General features: G+C 47.8%; 1 protein-coding gene across 2 annotated transcripts in view; it reads right to left on the bottom strand.

The window, feature by feature from the left end:
- Window positions 1–519: 519 nt before the first annotated feature.
- ME2 (malic enzyme 2) overlaps window positions 520–12,487 on the bottom strand; it is a 42,369-nt gene continuing 30,401 nt past the window's right edge. For both annotated transcript variants that reach the window (XM_044431329.1, XM_044431330.1), the window contains exons 8-16: window positions 11,846–11,955; window positions 11,635–11,732; window positions 10,619–10,732; window positions 10,409–10,523; window positions 8,206–8,348; window positions 5,949–6,051; window positions 4,360–4,430; window positions 2,713–2,811; window positions 520–2,308 (exon numbers count right to left, since the gene is read on the bottom strand). In XM_044431329.1, the coding sequence (XP_044287264.1) occupies window positions 2,144–2,308; window positions 2,713–2,811; window positions 4,360–4,430; window positions 5,949–6,051; window positions 8,206–8,348; window positions 10,409–10,523; window positions 10,619–10,732; window positions 11,635–11,732; window positions 11,846–11,955 (1,018 nt within the window). In that variant the 3' untranslated portion in view covers window positions 520–2,143. The remainder of the gene's footprint in view (window positions 2,309–2,712; window positions 2,812–4,359; window positions 4,431–5,948; window positions 6,052–8,205; window positions 8,349–10,408; window positions 10,524–10,618; window positions 10,733–11,634; window positions 11,733–11,845; window positions 11,956–12,487) is intronic.

The raw sequence follows: 12,487 nt of genomic DNA, 5'->3' as shown, positions 1-12,487 counted from the left end.
CGAAGAAATTGTGCAATCTATACTTTGCAGCAACTTATTTGTACTGGAACTGCATCTGCTGCTCCCAAGCTGTTACTCCAGAGCAAGTGTGACCCCTGCATTGTCAACTCTATGACATCGTCTTGTCCTGACATGGGATAAATCCAAGTCCCATAGTTGAAGAGGCACAACACGCCCAATAATTCTTCTTATTAAGATGTCAGCCTCCCATCTCGGGACATATTAACTCCCATCTGTTCCAACAGGCATTTGCCAGAGGAAATGGATGGAACAACTTCTGTTGTAAGGAGCTGTCATCGTTTAAATATCTTAGATCATTTCAAGGATATGTCTATGATTTTATATTTGGCATTTGTTAGCATTTTCTTTACGTTGTTTCACAGTTTAGAGCTTTAGTTAAGAGAAAAAGAGGTTGAGAAACAAAATTTCTTACACGTATAATCACTTGGGATCTGAGCTTCAGTTGTCAGGCTTCGTGGTAGCTCCGTATCCATAGTTACAAAAGTACAAAACATCTTCTAGACAATGTAACATTCAGAATTTAATTGCATGGAGTGGGGAACCAAGCAAGTCTTTTTCTTTCCTTCTTGGACAGTGCACATTTAACATTGGCTTCCCCAAGACATTAAGAGATAAGTGCTTACAGAGTCCCAGAAATATTTGTGTTATTCCCAAAGGCCTACCAGGTAAATAAATAATGGTAAAATAAAGATTGCCAAAATAATGCATGCCCCCAAATCCAAAGCTAGGAAGAGCAAGGGAGAAAGAGTGCTTCCCAGTGGAAAACTCCACTTGAGCGGTCCTTGCCCTAATCACATCACTATATTTAGGATGTTGAAATGGGGATGCAAGAAGATGTTTCTCAGTGCGGAAGTGAATATGACAAAGTTCTGGGAAGGAACAGAGAGCACACGACTTGAGGCCAAGGAGTACAACAATGAGCATGCAGGGCAAAAATAACTTGGAAAAGCAGACTGCATGGAGTCCATATCCTACACATACACTGGTTGCTGGGAGAAGGGCCCGGTCGCCTGTAAGGGTGGCAAATTAACCGACAATCAGTGCCATCATCATTTTGAACAGTCTTCCATCGGAAGTCGCTCTGCACAATGTGCAAACCTGGACATTCTAATTTAACTTTGCGTTAAACAGCCCGGAGTTAGCCTAGCGACACATGATTCATTAACAAACCATTTGCTGCTGTAATGTGTGAGCTGGTCATGAGGACGGAGACCTGCAAAATCAAAACTCCACCAAACACTACAGAATTCAGAGTCTGTATTCACACACTAAGCCACACAGATTCTGGAGATTTAAACCATGCAAAAGCTCAGAAGAAGCAACTCAGGTTTTTGTCCCGCAAAGGAAGCAGGACACCTCGGATCTGAGAAAGCTGGCATGGCCCAGTCCAGCACACAAAACTCAGCATATCAGAGGGCCGCAAAGTCACAGAAAGACGACCAGAGTATAAAAGGGGACGGGGTGCCTTGACTGTCTGCTTACTCATTCGCTTTATATATTCAGCAGGATCAAGGATAAAATATTTTCTGGACTGGCCCACCTCAGGCTGCCAGTGGAAGGCTGCATATCGGAATACTTCCTTCATTAAAAAAGAAATTCCCTTTAATTAGAAAAAAAATAATAAAAACATACCAGGAGGCCAGGTCAGACTTTTTTGGTAATGAATCTGACACAGAAGAGGCATTCAAATATTCAACACCTCTCCATGCCCATCTCCAATGAAACTGTCTAGAAAAGGCAGACTTTTCAATTTTGCTGTATATATATATAAACGGGATCTGTAATAAATGGAATCGTAAGGGAGAGTGAAGGATTTTCTGGTACGTACTCAGTTACCTTTGTGAGGAATTTAAGATAATAAAACATCAAGGGAAGGTTTTCGTACTGTTTCCAGACAATCACTTACGTCAGGGGAACACATCAGAAGGGGAATCCGCAGCACGAACAATCAATCCAAGCTATCAGTCCAAGCTATGGTTATACAGTCAGATTTAAAACTTGGTTTTGCAAAGCAAAAGCGGATGTTATCAGTCTCAAAACACCCTGATTTGAACAGTGTTCTGGAAAGGGGATCCCTGCAGAATTTCAGATGCCACCTGAGCAATTGAGCCACGGGGGCAAGTCAGCGGTTTTCGGGTGAGTACGATGCAGATGCCGGCCAGTCGTACATATCTGGTAGAAAAGATTCATACTCGTAGCTCCAGATCTTTGATTGTATGTACTGGTTCTTGTCTGCAGGCTCAGGGTAATGGAATGCCATATGGTTGGCATACAGAAATTCCATAACCTGGAGAGAAGAAGAAGAAAAGGAAAGGTGACATCATCGCTCTACAGAACACTTTCCCAACCCGACACCATCTGGCTGTGTTGGACTACAGTTCCCATCACCAGTTGCCAGCCTAGCCAGGCTGGCTGGGGCTAATGGGAACTGCGATCCAAAATATCCAGGGGATGTCAGGCTGGGGGAAGCCACTCTGCAAAATTCACACGCAGGTCCTAAAAATGATGCCTGGGATTTGGTACCCAGAGGTTTACTCCCTTTGTACACGGAAGTCACTCATCACTGAGCCCTTGTTCAAACAACCAGGGAGGACCATCTCCTCGTCCCATGACAACATTTCTAATTATTATAATATCCGGACTGCATGGGGTTCTATTCCAGGATGCCCATCTCCTGGTACATGCACTTACTTTCACTGCAATGTTAACAGAAACCTCTCTGATGTTGGAGAGCGCAGGATAAAGTCTTCCTTCTGCAAGCTCTTCCTCACTCAGTTGTTCCATCAAAGTCTTTTAACACAAAGAAAGAGGGGAAGGAATATCAGACAGGTGGGATTAGACAAAACTGGTTAGCACTTGGATTACGGCACAGTGTCAGAAAACTAACAGCTGCTTTGCAGCTGTCTCTGAGAATAGCTCCACTCTGCAGAGGAACTTCACTGTGTTTATTTAATCCATTCTCCATCTCCATTCACCACTTCTCCCCTGAGACTTTCACAGATTTTAGTCATTTTGGGGTTCTGGACCAGGTCTAGAACCTAGAAATGTGCCCTGGAATGGGTTTAAGAAGCAGCTAGAGGAAAGTGTCAGAAGAAGCTCAAGAAGAGTATCACAACTCCCTCTCCTGGAAGTTTCTTTCCTGCAAATCACCCTTTCTTGAGAAATCTACTCTGGAATGAACACCTGACTAATTATGCCAAACAGCTAAACAATAGTTTACAGCAAAATAGTTTACTTTGCAGAGAGAAAATCTCTAACAAATCCCACAAGATTTCCACCAAATATGGGCCACACGTTTATTTTATTTTGGCCTGTGGCTGCCATCAGATCACATGCGGATGTAAGTCACAAACGCATCTGGGGAGGGGCGGGAATGACACCGTGCAATTGCCCACGACGTGACAGATGTTTCAGATGTCCACGTAATCACAGGTTAACTGCAGCAGCGTCACAAACCAAAGGATCGCATAAAAAGCCTTCTCAGTAACCTCACTGAACATTCTTCCCGAACCCTTTCGGTGTTTAAGACTGCAACTTGCATCAGCTCGGATTGGCCTGGTGTTGGATCACGGAGTAAAATGAATATTCTCACCTACAGGGGGCGCTGTGGCACTACGCCCACCTCTGTGCATCCACTTCATAGGGATACATAAGAAAACTGTTTCAGTTCTGTTGTCTAATCAGAATCTATCCAGTACACACCCTCCTGTTCAAACCCTCACTCTAATCCAATCTGCAGTCCGTCCATTTTTGAGCTTCCAATATTATTTGCAAACCTCAAGGTATGCATTTCACAACCTGTGTACGTTTGCAAAACATGCAGGAAAGATGTGTATTGCTGAAAAATGGACACACTCTTTCTACTTTAAAGTGTAACAATGCATAGATTTCAAAGATGTGCACAGATGTGGATACTGGAAATATGTATGGATTTTTGTAAAGAAAAATTCAAAGCTCATAATCTGACAGACTTGACCGGGAACAAGCTTTGAGGTGGAATTTGGGGAACTTTGGTGAGCTCAGGCTTGGCTAATTCATGCTTCCTTAATATATCACGTACAGATGCACACCTACATAGCAAAGGGAAGATTAAAATCTATCCTTAGCAGGTTTGCCTAACCGTTCCTGAACCAGCCAGTTTATTTGTTATAAATGGATAATTCTAATTAAGAACTAAGTCCTTTTCTTGCCTCTTCAACAATCAGAAAATAGAAGTCAGTTTGGTTCTTGCATTCTGTCTTTTTAATCTGAAATCATTCCACATAGGCAGAAACTCCAAATTGGTTACTGTTTCACCCACCAGCTCCTCACCCAGCACATTTACAGCCATTTATTTACCTTTGCCGCCTCCAAGAAGACTTTATCGCTAATGTGCCGAACGCCACTCAAAACAACAGCAAGAGCAACACCTATAATAAGGTTAGAAATCAGTTTGCAACATCCTTTAACTTACTGATTTAAAGGGTTTTTATTTTGCTGTTCATACAAAAGGTCACAGTAGTGTGTGCTGCTTTTGAAAATGCAACTCTGCCCAAGAATTAAACCAACAAGAAAATTAAACAACTCACTGCCTGGAGGTAAGAATGGGGTTTTCCTCAGCAGTGGAGAAAAGCAGACTTTCTCTACCACTGGCCATTGAAGCTGGCAGACCAGTTGGGAGAGGTTTTCCATCCCGGTTTAAAACCACCGGTTGAAAACCCAACCACCATGGCAGCAGCCAGCCATAAACAGCACGCAAGAACAGCCCTGCAGCTTCAGCCACATGCTCCATGCTGTCCAACAGTCTCTTTCCACAATGGCCAACCAGAGGCCTCTGGGCGCTCCCTCAACGGGGCACGATGGCAGCTGTTCCCCGAGGCCCCAGACTGGGGGAGTCTGCCATTACCTAGACAGGATGCTGCAGTGTGTCTCCCTGGTCTGTACAAACCATCGTAAGCAATAAAAAGTAGGACAGTGGCTATATACCAGTTCTCTAGTGCTGTGATACACCAACGATGTTGTTGGTTAGTTGCAGAGTTGTGTCCGACCCATCGCGACCTCGTGGACAACATTCCTCCAGGCTCTCCTGCCCTCCACCGTCCCTCGGAGTCACCCACGTCCACACCCGTTGCCCCAGTGGCTCCATCCAGCCGCCTCATCCTCTGCATACACCGGTGCATTTTTTCAACGTGTCCTTGCCAGTGTAATGCATTTCCGATGCAAGAGGGCCCTAGATTTGCACGTGCCACCATGGCTTCCAACCTCCTCATCTCAAAGCAGCAGCAGAGCGCATGGCCCTCCGGGTGCTGTCGGGTTCTAATTCTCACCAGCCCGAGCCAGCAAAGCCAGGGGAGGAGGATGCTGGGAGAGGTGGCTGAACAACACCAGACAGGTTGCTGGTTCCTGATTTTTGTCTTTATAAGAAAAAGAGCCGGGAAGTGCCCAGGCTGTAGGGGCTGGGCCCACGTCTCCCAAACTACAGCCTTCCAAGCTTGTCACGTCAGAATCTGAATCAGAAGGGGGAGGAAGAGGAGGCAGAGGCAGAATTCACAGCTGAAAGGCCAAGGCCATACGCCAAGAGGCTGGTGAGAGAGAGACCGAAGGAAGCACCCCTGCACAGGCGGAGCCAGAGGGGAGCAGATGCAGTACAGCCAGCCCGACAGTCCGGGGTCAGATCAAAAGATCAGACCAGCTGAGTGCCATCTGCCCCACAGGCAGCAGGAACCACCCTGAGGGTGGCGCTAGTGGAAGGGAGCAGGAGGACTCAGAAGCTGGAACCGACTTCTTACCACTAAGCCCCATTTCCCTAGTGTCTGGTATTCTAACTTCACAGGGCTCTTTTATCAATGACTTCTACAACACACCTAGCTGACCCGCTTTAACATATGAACGACTGCGGTTAGAAGCCCCTGGTCGGGAGCGACGTGGAGGGAGAAGGAGGGCTTTACCTGGAAATATGTAAGCGTTGTTCCCCTGGCCTGGTTTGAAAGATCGGCCATCGCTCAACTTCACTGGCTCAAAAGGACTTCCACTGGCAAAGAGACAACGCCCCTGCCACACACAAAAAGAGGAAATGATACTTCTGGAAGCCAGATTTGCAAATGTCCAGCCTGTCAGCAGTATCTCAAGTATGAGGAAAGCACAGAACAACATTCTGCAGCAAGCCTTTATATATCTGATTCTTTATATACTGGGCAGCCACTGTACTTTTTCCTACACCGAAATGATCCACACAAGGGCTCCAATAGGATCGTATTATAACCTGCATAAGAGCAGGACCTGCCCAACTGGTACATCTACTGGATAGCCATGTACTGGACGCATGCTCCCATAGAGCCTGCATGTGTGGAATTCTGCCTGTGTGTCAGTGGAGTCCTGCAAAGTGAGAGGCAGGGGGGATGCACCGTTCTGTCCGCTTGATCCACCCAGTATTCCTGGGGGGCAACTGGGACCTGTTTCCAACATGCACTGTCAGAGCTGGAACCGTTCCAGATGCTGTGGCTGTACAGGATGACACAGTCACACACAGAGCATTTTGTGTGCTGGAGAGCATTGGAAAACGCAACCCCCTGTTGTCCTGCAAACTGATTAGGTACAATCCAAGATGACTTTAGGATTTCAATGAAGGTGCGGCTCACTTTTAAGCAGGGAAACAAGATACTGATGATTAAAAAATCAAACCAAACCAAACCAAACACCACCCAAGGGATAAATGGGGTGCAACCAAACTTAAAGTTTTGGTTAATAATATTTATTTATCTCATGATCTTAGGGATGTGAAGGCTTGGGAAAAAAACCCTGAGAACTTTTGGGGAGGGGGGGGCTTCTTTGAAAAATACCTGGAAGAAAATAAGGTTTTTTCTAAATGTTTTATTCCGTCTCCTCTCCTTCCACCACCAGCCCGGACTTCACATTTCTACTTGCCCCTTTTCTGAGTCTTATAAGAACCTGGCAGGGCGCATCATTGCTATTGCAATCTGATCCCACAATGGCTAATTGTCTAACATTACGAACGAATTGCACTACCCAGTTCCATTCAACACATGGCTTTATGGGAAAAAGGGCACTGTGTTCATGCATGTTAGATATCAGGGTTTCTGGCCGCTCAGCCAAATGAGTCAAGCTGCATAGACCCAGGAAGAAAAGATATCATGACAAGTCTCATAAGAACTAGAGATGGAAGTCTCAAGGGTTAATTGGGTTGGCTGGACATTTGTTAATTCTCCTGATGGAGCCTCAGTTAAGCATTTGAGTGAGTTATTCTTAGGACTTCTCAAGGAAGGAGGTGAGTTTCTTCCCAAGGGTGACTGGACAGGTTTTATGGTCTTAACCTTTTAGGGCATGGGTCCTCAAACTACAGCCTGTGGGACGGATCCGACCTGTCATGTCCTTCCATCCGGCCCGCTCCACTGTCTGCCGCACACAGGATGCAGTGGCTTGCTCAGTGGGAGATGGTTTTGAACTTGCTGGGAGATCTCTGACTGAGCGAGTCACTGCCGCGCATGCCCAATGGCACCTTGCGCACACCTGACGACGCCTCACCTGCCCACGCACCCAGGCACCCCCCCCACCAGCCCGTGTGTGTAGCCGCCGCCTTTCAACTGGCCCCCTATTGAAACAGTTTGAGGACCCCTGTTTTAGGGCATGACTACCTGCAGCTGGGATGGAGGAATGTGGAAGGTGCCACATGAGATGTGGGCCAACCAGGACTGGCTGTTGGGAATCGCCCTGTGCCCAGAAGAGGAATAAAATAAGGGCCTTTTGTCTCTCTCTGAAAAGAAATTTGGCTGGAAACTTTCTGCCTGGTGGACCCTGCTGGACCTCTGCTCACAGGACATCCGTCGCTGAGATGAGGTAGAGTAAGGGCAGTTTTGCTGTCTTCTTTGCTGGGTGATGCATTGCCGAGTCACATACTCTTGAGAACTGGAGTTCTAATCCTTTTGAGTATTTTACCTTGGATTCTTGTATTGCCTTTTACCTTTTCCCCTTCCCTTTTCAATCCTAGCCCTCTGTCCCCTCCCCTTTTATAAATAAACTCTTTCCATCAGCCTAGTGAGGCCATTTCAGGGCATCAATGCAAAATCCAGTGCCCAGATCAGGACAGACTGCAGAATCAGACACAGAGATTTGCAGCCCTGACTGGGGCTGTGTGGGGCTGCCCAAGCCTTCCTTCCTGACGAGTGACATTCGGAAATCTTCATTTACCTCTGTCAACGTGTACGCATCCTCAGCGGTGCATTCTGCTTTTGCAGTTGGGTTACTCAGTGCGAATATTATCGGCCTCTGATTGATCGAGCCCATTGCTTTGATCACGTCGTGTGAAAAGAGGCGACCAGCCCCTGCAACTCCTGGAATTGGAAAGGTGCCAATCAAGCAAAAACCAGGGAGCAACCGCCTTTTAAAAGAGGAAAGTTCAATTTCTGGACAGCAGAGGCAAATGGAAATGCTTGCGTTTTAGCACAGAACTAGTATCTTTGGGCCTGGAATCCCACCGAGCTGGACACATAGCGTGGCCACTACAGAAACACCCAGGGATGTGTCAGCACATGCTTCTTTCACAGAACAACCTGCCAAGCTCATGTGTGCCTTGGAGCAGCAGAACAGGAATGCACCAAAAGCATCGTACGTGAGCGCACACGCGCAGAGGACGCATCTGCATGCAGCAAGACGTTCACTCATGTCACGTTCATGTAAGCACCCCTCGATGACACTGCCCTGCCAGCTCTGCTCTGGAGCTGCCTGGCCATTTGTTGCCACGCCCAGTTGCAAAGAGGTTGCTGCAGCCAACAAACCCCTTAGTTTCATCCAGCAAGCACTGGCTTTGCGATGGGGAAATGGGTCTGGCTCAGTGGGAAAGCAGTGCTTTGCATATTCTGCCACTCTGTACGACTCTGGTGCACCCGCAGATGGAGCATTGTGTTCAGTTCTGGGCCCCTCATTACAAGAGGGCTGCAGCAAGGTTGGAATCAGTGCAGCAAAGGGCCACTAGGACGGTGGCCGGTTTGCAGGGGAAGCCCTAGAAGGAGAGACTGAGGGAGCTGGGTCCTTTCAGCCTGAAGAAGAGACTCAGTGGGGATCTGTTGGCAACATACAGGTATGTGAGAGGGTGTCACACGGAGATGGGTAGAGGCCTGTTTTCCCCTTGGAGGAGGGCCAAACGTGTTCCAATGGAGCAAAGCTCAGGGATTCCAGGAATTACTTCCTGATAAGACCCCCAGGGTATGGAAGGCCTCCAGGGGAGGTGGTCGAAGCTCCATCGGTGAAGGTGTTCAAGGATAGGCTGGACATGCACATGGTGGGAATGTCATGACCGGAGCCAACTGAAGCCGGGGGTCAGACTAGATGGCCCAGGAGACCCCTTCTGATTTCTGTTTCTATGTTTCTACACAGAAGTTCCAAGTTTAATCCCCAGCACCTGCAAGTAGGGCTGGAAAAGTCCCTGCCAGAAACCCTGGAGAGCTTCTGTCAGTCCGTGTCACCAGTACAGGGCTGGATGCACCAAGGGTCTGTCCTCAGGTTAGTTTCCTGTGCCCCTAAGCGACAGAGCACTTTTTATGACTCCGCATGCCGAACCATCACCTCTGATCAGAGTATCTTAAATGCACTTTGCATTTCACCTCCAGCACAACTGCAGGTCACAATGCAGATCGCTCAGTAACAAGTCACAGAGGCTTGGTTTGCTTATGCATTTCCCTCGGCCTTTACGTTTGACGACCGGCAGCAGCACGGCTGGGCCATCCCAGCTGCCAAGTACAGATGAAGATGAGGCAATGCAGACGCCTCTGCTGGTAGTTTTACATTCATGCAGTCTCACGCCGCGTGCAGAAGAGTCTGGGGCAAAGCAGCATCAAGCGTTGCGCATGCTTGTGTGAATCTGCCCTTCAGCTACAGACGGCGGAGAAGGTGAAAGAGGTCTGCTTTAACAGGAATGGCCCTCTGCTGCTACATGCAACTCTGGGCATCCCCACAGAATTCACATTGACCCAAACCTGTTGGCGGTGCAGACAGACATGGATCGGTCACAGCTGAAGATGGAACTTTTGCCGATCTGATGCCCTGAGTTGTTGCTGTTGTTACATTCCATTTATGCCTCCCTTTTGCAAGGAACCCAAGCTGACTTACAAGTTTGCTTTCTCCCCATTTTAACCTCACATCTTTGTGAGGTTGCTTAGGCTGAGAGTTTGTGACTGTCCCAGTCACGCAGTGAGCTTGGCTGAGTAGGGAGTAGAGCCCAGCTCTCCCAGTTTGGTCCCCAGTCCAAGGCTCTAGCCACCATGGGACACAAAATTTACAAGCATGAGGTTTAACAAGCATAAGAGCTGCTCTGGGAAGCCGCTCCATGCATTTAAAATCAAAGCACCATCTGGTCTCGCAGCAGAACCACGTGCTTAATGACCAGAACACTCACCAATGATAGCAGAAGGCTGAAGCACATTCACCGCATCCAGGAAGGTCTTGGGTACCTGGCCAGGGGCTGGGTGAGTAAAGGGCTCTTGATTAATATCCACCGCTTGCTCCCGACCCTGAATATTTTGGAATAACACATCCTTGAGGATCAGAAAACAAAAAAGTGGAAAAGACTAGATTGTTCCCTGCCAAACTTCAGGTGGAAACTCACCTGGGCCAATAATCCAAATTTGTCAAACATCCATATTTTCTTATATGCTTCCTCTGTCGGAAGTCCACTTTCCACCATCGCCATGACAATGAGATTTGCAATTCCGAGAGCAGCCTGAAGGACAGGAGGAAAACGGGATAGATGCAGTTTTGCAGGGTGGTCAATCAGCAACTGCATAATCAATTCACCAAGTGCATTTCAAACAGAGTTCTGGAAAACTCAGGGTTCCTCCAATGGGAAGGGATATAAGGCCAGATAAGATTCCTGTAAAGATGCTAGCATCCCTGCAGAGTTAAGCCACAGTTCTGCCCTATACCCATTGCCTGCTCATCAGAGGATGTGGAAAGCAAAGAAAGAGAGCCTGTCAGCCCCACTGCTAAACCAAGCATGCCCTCTCTGCAACCAAACCCTCTGCAACCTACAAAGGTGCTTGGGAAAGACAGGTAAATGCAGGAAGTGTTCAATGAGGAAAAGCTCATTGGAAGATGCCTCCCACACCTCTGAGTCCTCCTCTGAGCCAGGATGGGGGCCCAGCACAGCAAGGCCAAGCTGCATGACACCTCAGATCTTCAGCATGCAAAACAGGTCCTCTCCCACCAAGCTGGGTCAGTTTTCTCTTAACAGACCAGAGGAAGGCTGCAAACAGGGCGACTTATTTTATATTGTTATTTTTTGCATTTTAACTTAATGTTTGTACTTTACAAACATTGGAGGGCCCTGAAAATCACCCCACACAGTGCACACATTTAAGCAGAAGCTTAATTTGTCTAATTTACCTTGGCGCTGCAGAGGCAGCTTTCTCTGGAGCAGAATTTGGATCACAGAGCTTTTCTTTTTAAAAGGCTGACAACCATACAAAACCAGCCCCCATGATGCAGCAGGGAACCCGTGCCACCCTTGATGGCATGTCTGATCATAACAAAGCAACACCAGGTACATCTCAGGTTGTTTTCTAATTTTAATAGCTGGGAGAGGGAGGTCCAGAGCTGTGCCCTTCTCCCAGCTGCACAACTCACCTCTCCCGCACCGAGGAACAAGATCTTGTGCTCCGTGAGAGGTTTACCCGTAACCTTCTGGGCCGCCAACAGCCCTGCCAGGGCCACAGCAGCTGTCCCTGTGAAGAGGACCAGAAACGCACTGAGTAGGGCGAAAACGGCAGGCACAAAAACACACAGGGAGCAAGTGGAATGCAAGACAGGTGCTAGAAACCCAAAGGGAATAATTCACCTTGTATATCGTCATTGAAAGTGCAGTATTTTTCTCTGTACTTCCTCAAAAAGCGGAACGCGTTATGGTTGCCAAAGTCTTCAAACTGAATGAGCGTGTTTTGGCCATACCTAGAGGACGCAACAAGAAAGCAAAGTGAATTTCCGTCCGCCGACAGACCCCCGTTTTCAATGGATCTGTTCCGATGCGTCGCACATGCAGCTGCAGCCCTGCCTGTGGAGCTGCGCCACTGACACAACAAATGTATCATGGGATGGGAAACACCCACTTGCCCCATCAACAGACCTCAATCATGCTCCTAACCGGGGAGCTGAAACAGTCTCTCAATCCTTTGTTTTGTCGTAAATTTATACCCGACCCATCATGACCCCATGGACAACATTCCTCCAGGCTCTCCTGTCCTCCACCACACCCTGGAGTCCACCCAAGTTCACACCCACTGCCCAGTGGCCCCATCCAGCCACCTCATCCTCTGCCGTCCCCTCCTTCTTTTGCCATCAATTGTTCCCAGCATCAGGGTCTTCTCCAGGGAGTCCTTCCTTCTCATTAGGTGGCCAAAGTATTTGAGCTTCATCTTCAGGATCTGGCCTTCTAAAGAACAGTCAGGGTTGATCTCCTCTAGGACTGACCGGTTTGACCGCC

This window comes from Varanus komodoensis, unplaced genomic scaffold (genome assembly GCF_004798865.1).
Source record: "Varanus komodoensis strain SLA01 unplaced genomic scaffold, ASM479886v1 scaffold22, whole genome shotgun sequence".
Classification (NCBI taxonomy): domain Eukaryota; kingdom Metazoa; phylum Chordata; class Lepidosauria; order Squamata; family Varanidae; genus Varanus; species Varanus komodoensis.
This window is presented reverse-complemented; position numbering and strand designations above follow the sequence as displayed.